Genomic DNA, 10206 nt, shown 5'->3' with positions numbered 1-10206 from the left:
TGAACTAAATGCTTTTAGCTTATTACCAAATTTTGAATATGTGAATTTAGATATTTTTAATGGGTAAATATCTTAACATTCATAAACACTTACAATAATGTATTTTTAGGATACCAAATTTAAAACTAGTGTTTAATTTCAAATCTAATTGAATGGTGCTATTTTCATAGGGATATACAGGCTCCTTTTGAAAAGTTTAATTTTAGGGTGCCTGGATGGCTCAGTTGGTTAAGTGTCTGCCTTTAGCCTAGGTCATGATCCCAGGGTCCTGGGATCGAGTCCCACATTAGGCTCCCTACTTGGTGGGGAGTCTTCTTCTCCCTCTACCTCTCCCCTCTGCTTATACACTCTCTCTCTCAAATAAATAAATAAAATCTTTAAAGAAAAGTTTAATTTTAGGTTGTAAGAATTTAAAAGAATTAATTTTCAAGTACACATAGAGCAAGCCATTTCATATCATCAATATATTTCTTATAAATAAAGGGGCAGGGGTGCCTGGGTGGCTCAGTCTAAGGCATCTGCCTTTGACTCAGGTCATGATCCTAGAGTCCCCACATCAAGTCCTGTGTCAGACTCCCTGCTCAGTGGGGAGTCTGCTTCTCCCTCTGTCCCTCACCCCACTCTCATGCTGTCTCTCACTCTCTCTCAAATAAATAAATAAAATCTTAAAAAAAAATAAAGAGGCAACTCACTCTTCTTGTCCCATCAAAAATTATAAATTAATTATGTGACTCTAGAATTTTACAGTTGGAATTTTCCTTGGAATCAGAAAAACAAATTCAATCATTTCTGTATTTTCCAAAATAGTATAACCTTTGTTTTGTTTTAAAAGGAACCAAGCAAAGCAGCAGAAATATGTAGGCAGTCAGATATCCTGTGGTACAATTCTGGCTGTTTGCCTTTATAGCATGACCTTGGGCAAATTACCCAACATCTCTTTACCTGAGAAAGATTTTTAACTAATTCCAGCCCCCCCCAGTCTATGACCTAGGGTCAAGTCATCCTTGTACTGGGTTCACCTTGATAATATCCTAGACTTTAACTCTCTTCATGTTTCCCTACTCTTATAATTAAACCTTTGCCTTGGTCTCTGTTCCACAATTTATCTTCCAGTTGCCTGCCCAGCACAGTTATCACCTCTAGGTTTGGAGCCCTGACCTTGACACAGGTCATTGTTATAAAACCTGACAATCTTTGGACAGACCTTCCAGTTACCACCTCCAGTCTGCTGGTCTGAATCCCAGAGAACTATCTCCCTCTGAGCCTTTTGATTTTATGTCAACTTGACTGTGCGTTCAACTGCTGCCTTGGGCTACCCACTGACAACTTCTTTTATGAACTATGGCGTGATACCTTGAAATATTTTGAATACCTGTTAACATGTCAGTATCCCCAAGTTGCAATCCTATCCCAGTGGATATATTCAAGACTGGTTCTCTTCCCTTCTCTGGTATCAGTGGGCCATACCTGGCCTACTCCCAAGATGCCAGATATTTGATTCTATATGGTATGATCCTATGGCATCAAGAAATTGTTAAATCGTGTTCATTATAAGCTGTTTAATAAAACAGGGACATAGGTGACATAGTTCAAAAAGATCTCCGTTAGTGTAACAATGGTCAACATTTTTACAAGAGTTGGTACTAGGACTAGTTGGTACTAAGGGACCAGTTTTGTTTACTAAGAAAATTAATTAATGGAGGTACCTGTGTGGCTCAGTTGATTAAGTGGGCAACTCTTGATTTTAGCTCAGGTCATGATCTCAAGGTGTGGAATCAAGCCCCACTTCAGGCTCTGTGCTCAACAGGGAGGCTGTTTGAGATTCTCTCTATCCCTCTCCCTCTCCCTTTCCTTCTGCCCTCCCCCACTAGGACAAATAAATAAATCTTAAAGAAAAAGAAAATAAATTTGTGTGGAAAAGCTCATTCCCCTAAAACTCAAAAATGGATTTTTACTGAAAGTTTATGGGGAAGATTTGTTGAAGATGTTGGTATTCCATGAATTTGTTCAATAACAAATTTCACAGGAATGGGTGTAAATTTGTCTATTTACCCAGTCATGCTTTTGAAGTGAAAAACTCCTTTCATTGTTTTTTTCGCTTTAAAAAAAAGTGATTGCACATGGTTTTCCAGCATGACATTTTAGGCATCTATGTGTGTGTGGTACTTAGCCTGTGTGAGGTATTATGCTAAGAACTTTATAACACACAGCCTAATTTAATTGTCACACAGGTTTACTGACTTACTACTAAAGATGAAATTGAGGCATGGGGATTTTAAGTAACTTGCCCAAGGAGGTCACACAGTGAGAAAGTGGTGGAACCAGATAAACAAAATCTATCTGCCTCCAGATAGCTCCTAATCACTACATGGAAACAACAAACACTGAAGAAAACGAGGGGGAAAAGATACCTTGGGAAAAGATAAGGAATATGCTCCACAAGAAGTCTGAACCTTTATTACATCTTCTGAATTGGTTGGTTTTGACTGGATTTTACTGCAGGTAATCAGCAAGGAAACATCTGGGTCTCCTAAGATCTCTGCTGTCATCTGAGAGAATTGGATGTTTCCTGGATTTGGATGGTTATTCCTGTGCTCAAGAGAACTGGGAAATATTTAGGGCTGGTCTTCAGAAGGAAGACAACACTACAAATCACCCTAATAATCAGGGCTCTGGCAGTGGGCTACCAGGTCACCTTTTGCTGCAGTAAGACTCTGTGCAATTTTCCCCTTCTGTAGAGAGCCTAGCTTATTCTTTTTTTTTTTTTTTTAAGATTTTATTTATTTATTCGACAGACATAGAGACAGCCAGCGAGAGAGGGAACACAAGCAGGGGGAGTGGGAGAGGAAGAAGCAGGCTCACAGCGGAAGAGCCTGATGTGGGGCTCGATCCCACATAACGCCGGGATCACGCCCTGAGCTGAAGGCAGACGCTTAACGGCTGTGCCATCCAGGCGCCCCTAGCTTATTCTTATACACAAAATAGGGAAACCAGATCGCGGAATGCTATTTGAATGTTGTGACATTGACAGTTAATCTATAGGAGATCCTGAGACTATTGCCAGAGGCTGAAAATATTCTGTCTCAGGGCAAGTTGATATCCTGCTGAAGACCACAACCCACCATGACAAAGTTAACCCTTCAATAACTTCCATGTGACAAGTTTTTTTTTTTTCTTCCAGCAGCTGCTCAGAGAATAGTTGTTTTCATGATTAATCCAAAGGTGTTCTAAGAAATGCCATCATCGCGGGCATGTGACAAGTTTTATATGATAATTTCTGACATGCTTGCTATAGTCATCATGAATTCTCAATAGAAGTCTTTTAGTGCCATGTTTTCATTGGGGAAATTTCAATTTCCAGAATTATAGTGCTATGTCTCAAGTCAGACAAAAACCCAGCACCAAATTATGAGCTGTTCCTTTTCTTGAGGAAGTATTCCAAAAAAAACCCCACAATATTTCTTCAGGGAATGTACCAATAAGAATAAGAAACAGAATGTAGATTGTCATTCATGATTCTGTTTCAGATTTTGAATGTTGCTTTTAAGTTAAAAACATCTTTAAAACCTATTCTGTTTTTGTATTTTCTGTCCTCCTGGCAGCCTCATTTATTCATTCATCCTTTCAGCAAATGTTTGTGCTGTGTTAGGTATTAGGGGCATAATAATGAATTAGAATTTGCTGTCAAATTCTAATCATTCCTTTAAATTAAATTAAATATTAAAAAACAAGACACACAAAATGCCTGCCCTACTTCCTATTAAATTTCTTGTGTTCTATACTCCTAACATCATTTTATAATATTTTGGACACAATAGATTCATAATATTTGTGGTGATATCAGTGGAAAATTAGAGAATCATTGTACTTTTTAAAATCAATATTCAATTTGCATTTTCATAGAAGATAAATGAGTACCTTATCTCTCATTTTAGTTTTTTTTCCTTCTTTCTTTCCTTCCTTCCTTCCATCCATCCTTCCTTCCTATTAAATTTTTTATTTTAATGCCCAGTCTCTCATTTTAGTCTAATGTTCTCATGACTAAGTCACAACAGACTTCATTTTTCCTGGGGTACAAATTCAGTCACCACCTTGCCTTACCATTCTAGTGGATGATGGTGACTGAATTTGCACCCCAGGAAACAGTGTAAATAAATAATTTGTCTATTCTGTTCTCTGGGGAATTTCATGTAAAACAGGGGTTCTTTTTTAATTGAATCGCTGATTCAGAGCCTAATCTCCTCCCTTCTATTCTCTCCACTAGTCCTTTTCCTGCTTCCCATTTTGAAGCTTCAAAGAAACTCCTGATTGTGTCTGCTTTCCCAAATCCTTCACAAGGAGGTTAACTCAGAGGTCACAAATTCAGATGCCTATAGGGAGCAGCCTGGAAAGAGAAATAAGTGCTGCGGGCCGAGGCAGAAATATTAGGGAGTGAGGGGGACTGTGGTAAACTGTAGAGCACAGGCCCAGAAAAGAGGAGGATGCTGTTCTCAGCGCCAACTCATTGTTGTTGAGTGAATGAAACGCTGAGTTAGCTGATCATCCAGTTTTCACAAGAGTCAGAAATCTGGATCTTGGGGCGCCTGGGTGGCACAGTCGTTGAGCATCTGCCTTCGGCTCAGGGTGTGATCCCGGCGTTCTGGGATCAAGCCCCACATCAGGCTTCTCTTCTGGGAGCCTGCTTCTTCCTCTCCCACTCCCCCTGCTTGTGTTCCCTCTCTCGCTGGCTGTCTCTCTCTCTCTCTGTCAAATAAATAAATAAATAAATAAATAAATAAATAAATAAATGAATAATAAAAAATAAAAAGAAAGAAAAATAAATTAGAATGCATAAAAATATATAACAGAGAAAATTCTATAAGGGAAATGGAATTATAAAAGTTGAAGAAAAAGAAAAAGGAATAACATTTCAATTAGGAAAGCTAAAGAAATAATTTTTTAATTTGCTCTTTAAATGGTATTAAACTGCTGTGGTATTTGCAGTCCACTAACATACTTAAGACTTGCATGGCTCTTGTTTTTAAATGCCAATTTTACAATGTAATATTGAAAATGCTTCCTTTACAATTGTTTTATTTTATGATAAAAATTTGGGACACTGATATAAAAATAAGAAGGGGACAGATGTATTTTTCAAAGTTCTTTTGAGAGTATATAAACAAAGAAATTCAAAGATTACTGATCTTGCTTTTCCTATACAGTTGACCCTTGAATTACATGGGGGTTAGGGGTGCCAACACCGCCACCATCCAGTAGAAAATCTGTGCATAACTTTTGATTCTCAAAAAACTTAATAGCCTACTATTGACTGGAAGCCTTACTGATAATATAAATAGTCGATTAACACATATTTTGTATATGTATTATATGCTATATTCTTACAATAAGCTAGAGAAAAGAAACTTATTAAGAAAATCATAAGGAAGAGAAAATACATTTAAAGTACTGTACTGTAAAAATCTGCAAAGTTCAAAACCATGTTGTTCAAGGGTCACTTGTACTTGAACTACTGGACTCACTCCTTTGTCCATGGAAGGCCAAAGTTATGCTACATGATGACAAATTAGCACCTCTGGACAGTATCATATGGATTAGTTTTTGATTAGCTAGCCTTTACTTAGAAAAACAGAAAACCTTTAAGTTCCATAAGAATGACTTTTAGGTAAACAGGTAAATTTAGATGTTTGTAGGGCAGGTCCAACATACAAGATCAAGAATTTGCAGGGCTAATGTAATGAGAGTGCAAAGGAGGTGTGAAATCAAGAGGTAGAAAGTTTCCTACGCAAATTTGCCATAAGCCAACCTGCTTGGGTTCATCTTGGAACACATAAGGGGGATTTAAAACCAAAAGTACAAGTCCAGTAGTATGAGGGCTTATCAAACCCACCTACAGTGAGGATCCCAGTGTGGACCCTGGGAGGTTGCCCTAGCCCCACTTTTCTCTCTGAGGCTCCTGTAACATGTGATGGCAAGGAAAACAACCCAAGTTTGAAATGAAAATGATCTAAACTAATTTTCCCCTTCCAAATAAGAAAATATTAACTACATTTAAGCTTTGTTGACTCCAAATAAGAGCTGAGTAATCATTTCTTCTCATTTGGTTGAACTTTTGTCCTTGTTATTCCTGTTGATTATATCCCTTACCAGGAAAAATTCTAGACTCCCAAGTCACCCTTCATCTTCTACCCACTGACCCACCTCAAGGCTCTTCACATCCCTATTTTGAATCCTTTCCCGACCACACCCCAATTTCTGAGATGATTCCACTGTGTCCTCTGGAATTCATGGTCCATCACCAGCAAAATTCTCTGTATTCTTAATTTCTTCTCTGAATATTTCCTTCACCTTGTTCTAAAGCAAGCCTGGCTCACCCCCTGTAGATGCAATTGTCCGTGCAGCCTTTCCAGAGACCTCATACCACTGGACTTGGAGGTGGGGTTGGAATCCTCCTTGCCTCTCATTGCTTCTTTCAGGATGCTCTTCCTCTCGCCTTTCTAATTTCTCCGCCTGCCCAGTACTGGCTTTGTTTTGTTTTTTAACTCATGTCCTCTGATGTTGTCACCCTCCTCATTGTGGAAGTCATGTACTTACTCATATACCACTCCGCCTGATTTTTCAAGGACTTTATATTTTGGCTACTGGCATCCTCTCTAGCACCTTTCCTAATTCTAAGTCTTGTTTTCAATATATACATAGATAACCCTTATGACACTCTCCTTGAATCTCTTCCAATGACACTGTATTCCACACATCTTAGGCACTCACTGCCCTTGTTGCATTCCACTCTAGACTACATCACTTCTCCATAGTCTTGTTTTCCTGCATCCCACTCTAATTACCATACTGCTGAGGTCACTCTGCAGAAGCAGGATGGGCTCCTTTACCTCAGATTTGGTTTGGATGTCGAGAATGATGATGCCACACATGTACCAAGAGAGTATGAAAAGTTTTATGGGGCACCTGGCTGGCTCAGTCGGTGGAGTGTATGGCTCTTGGTTTCAAGGTTGTGAGTTTGAGCGCCATGTTGGGTATAGAGATTACTTAAAAATAAAATCTTTAAAAAAAAAAGTTTTATTACTCACAAAAAGCAGCTTTCTGTGGAGAGCAGGGCTGGCTCCTAAACTGGTACAAATATGGTGTAAAGGAACAAAGACAGGAGACTGGCTTAGAGTTTTATGGTGATTGAGGGGTAGGGCCAGGGTGAAGGGGCCCTCAGATGGGCTGGGTCTTGCATGGTTTGTACTTTCCACAGCACCAAAGGAGTCATCTTATCAGTTTTCCTAGATGTGGGGCACAGGGAAGAGGAGAGGTGGGCCTTGAAAGCTGTCAATGAATATTTTAAAAATGGAATCAGACTCTTTATTATACATCTATCTTTCCAGTTCAGTCCCTTTTATTCTCTGACTCCCACAGTCCCTCAAAAACTTGCAATTCATTGAACCTACCACGTTTTCTCTGTCCTTGATCTCTCCATATTCATTCTTCCTTCATCCTAAACTCCATGGAGAATCATAATCACTCCCTTACTTAAATTCTCAACTTCCTTGCTCTTCTTCTCTTCGTAAAACCTGATTAGAAAGAATTCTAAGCCTATTCTGAGCCTGCATCCTAATAGCCAATTATTACTCGGCAAAAAGGCACAATCACTCTGACTTATCTCACTTAAATTCATGACCGTGAACTCAAGTGGGTCCTTTATGGCACTCAGTAAGTGTATGATTTTTCCCTAGTCCATTCATCTTCCCATTCTCCTAGATAAGTACTTCACACCTCTTCTCTCCTCAAAGCTCTGTTACTCCTCTGCACCTCTCTATTGATGACCTTACTGCCTTTGTCTCTGAGAAAACTGAAATGATCAGAAGAGGACTTCCACAGATTTCTACCACCCCTCCTACCCACCTGCTTGCCTCTTCCCATAGAAGAGCCTGTGCTCATGTCTACAGAAGATCCTTTCACTTGTGTGCTGGATTCCAAACTCTTTCCCACTCAATGACACTGCTCCAGCAATTCTCTCTTCTTGATCCTACATTAATTTTTCATCTGCCAGATCTTTTCCAGATCATTCTCATCAAAAACAAGTATTTCTCCCAATTTGTCAATCTGCTGTTGACTCCACTTCCACCACCAGTTACTGCTCATTTTTGGACTCCCCTTTGTAAAGAACTTCTCAAAAGAATTGTGTGTATTAGACATCCTAATTCCCTCCTCCCATTTTTTCTTAAACCCACATGGACCAAATTTTCTCCCATTGCTCCACTGAAGTGTTACCAATAGCCTCCATGGTACTAAATCCAAAGATTAGTTCTCAGTCCTTACTCACATATAACTATTCACTCCTCGGCTATCTTCACTTGGCTTCTAGGCACCTCTCTCTTGGTTTTTCTCCTTCATTGGCTGCTCCTTGTCAGTCTCCTTTGCTAGCTTCATCCTTGGTTCTCTCCTATTTACATTCACTCCTTTGGTGATCTTGTCTGGCTGTAAATATCATCTAAATGTTAGTATCTCTCAAATATCTCTAGCTTGAGACACTATCTTTAACCCCAGACTCAAATATACAACTACCAACTCAAAATCTTTACTTGGATTTCTCCTGATAGATCTCAAATGTCACACTTCCAAATTGAACCCTCGATCCTTCTCTTCAAAACTACACTACCTGTAGTTCCCCTCACCTCTATTGATTTTTCTTTTTTTATATCCCCTATCAGCTTTATTACCCTATTTGATTTCATTTGCTACATTTATTATTTATTGCCTGTTACCCCCACCCCGAAAATGTAATATTCATGTGGGTTGTGATTTCTGTTTTGTTCAGGTTTATAACCCAACCAACTAGAACAATGTCCAGGTGTTCCATTAGTATTTATTGGATTAAGGAATGAATGAACGAAACACGTAGCATCCATTCTTAGCTAACTCAAGACATTACTGTTCTCTTAACCCAAACTGAAAATCAGTGAAAAATGGAATAATTTGCAAGCAATCACAAACACCCTGGTTTAAAATCTGTGTCTGTGTGTGGGTTGGGGCGAGGGGCAGATGTGAAGATTTTTTTTTTTTTCTTCAGAAATGCAAAGCACCAGAACGAGGCTTAGGTAAAAACCACAGCGACTGGGTACAGGTTTGCTTCTGAAGAAAACACTGCTCAGAGCAATGAGTTTCAACGGGCTACCTAAACTGTTGGCATCACGTGAAAAGGTGGTATGTGGGGTAAAAAGAAGCAAAAACACATCTTCCTTCATTACGCGTCTCTCCGATCAACAGCTGTTCTCCCACTAGGGTGGCTCTTTTTTCCCTTATTTGGACTTCACTGTCAAAAGAAAGACACCACACCCTTCGTTATGTAGCCCTCACTGAGTAGCTATGCCACGTCCCAGGTCTCCTGTCTTCAGGACTGCATTTAATTCGGTACTATTTCCTTTTTTTTCTTTTGACTCAGGGTTCCTGGGTGGGGCCACGAAAACTCTTAAGATGTTTGAAAACAATACAAACTTGAAGTCTGAATATTTTAAAAGTACATTTTTTAAAAAGTTGAAGGCCGTTAAGAGGCGAAATGGCTTTGGGGGGCACTCTCAGTTCAGTGGAGAGGAGCCCTGTCCGCGTTCGCTCGGCCACCAGAGCAGAGACTAGTCCTCAGGGGTTGCGCGCGTAGGCCTTTCGGGCTGCGGCAGACGCCCTCTGGCCCGGCCGCACCCGCCGCCGCGCGCGAAGGAGAACGAGCCCGTCTCCACGCAAGGAACCCCAAGCTTCCTTTAAATTTCCACGCAGCCCGCCAGACACGTCCCGACTGAAAGAGCACAGTCCAAGGGAACGTCGGTCTTAACTGGAGGGGTAGCGGGGTTGGCTGGAGGCGCGGCGGGTGCAGCGCTGGGAGTCGGGAGCCGACGGCCAGGTCCGCGAGGTCCGAAGGGCCGGCGCTCAGGGCCGCGCTGCACACACCCTGCTCGACCCGCCCCTCCCCGTGTGGAGCGGGCGACACCCGGCCTGCCGCGGCGCCCTCTGCCTCCTCCGCACGCCTCCCCTTTAAGCGCGAGGCGCAGTTGGATTTGTGTCGGCCGAGGCAAGGCGCGACTCCCCTTTATGGCGGAGTCGCAGCAGCGGCTCTGACAGCCGCGGCGGCCGGGCGAGCAGAGCAGGAGGCCGAGCCTCGGGCAGCCGGCCGCCGTCACCGCAGCGGGGCCGGGGGGGAGCGCGGCGCGCCGCGGC

The 10206-nt window shown here is 41.3% G+C and overlaps 1 protein-coding gene and 1 non-coding gene across 2 annotated transcripts in view; one reads left to right on the top strand and one right to left on the bottom strand.

Annotated features, from left to right (window-relative positions):
- Positions 1-3183: 3183 nt before the first annotated feature.
- LOC117801284 lies at positions 3184-3249 on the bottom strand. Its single transcript, XR_004623798.1, has one exon. It is a non-coding gene; the product is annotated as a small nucleolar RNA SNORD58 (small nucleolar RNA).
- Positions 3250-9353: 6104 nt separating this feature from the next.
- DIPK1A (divergent protein kinase domain 1A) overlaps positions 9354-10206 on the top strand; it is a 104815-nt gene continuing 103962 nt past the window's right edge. The window contains exon 1 of the mRNA XM_019798276.2: positions 9354-9408. Coding sequence (XP_019653835.1) covers positions 9364-9408 — 45 coding nt within the window. The 5' untranslated portion in view covers positions 9354-9363. The remainder of the gene's footprint in view (positions 9409-10206) is intronic.

The sequence above is a fragment of the Ailuropoda melanoleuca genome, chromosome 2, assembly GCF_002007445.2.
Source record: "Ailuropoda melanoleuca isolate Jingjing chromosome 2, ASM200744v2, whole genome shotgun sequence".
Classification (NCBI taxonomy): Eukaryota; Metazoa; Chordata; class Mammalia; order Carnivora; family Ursidae; genus Ailuropoda; species Ailuropoda melanoleuca.
Note: the sequence above shows the minus strand (reverse complement) of the source record. Positions and strands in the feature narration are given on the sequence as shown.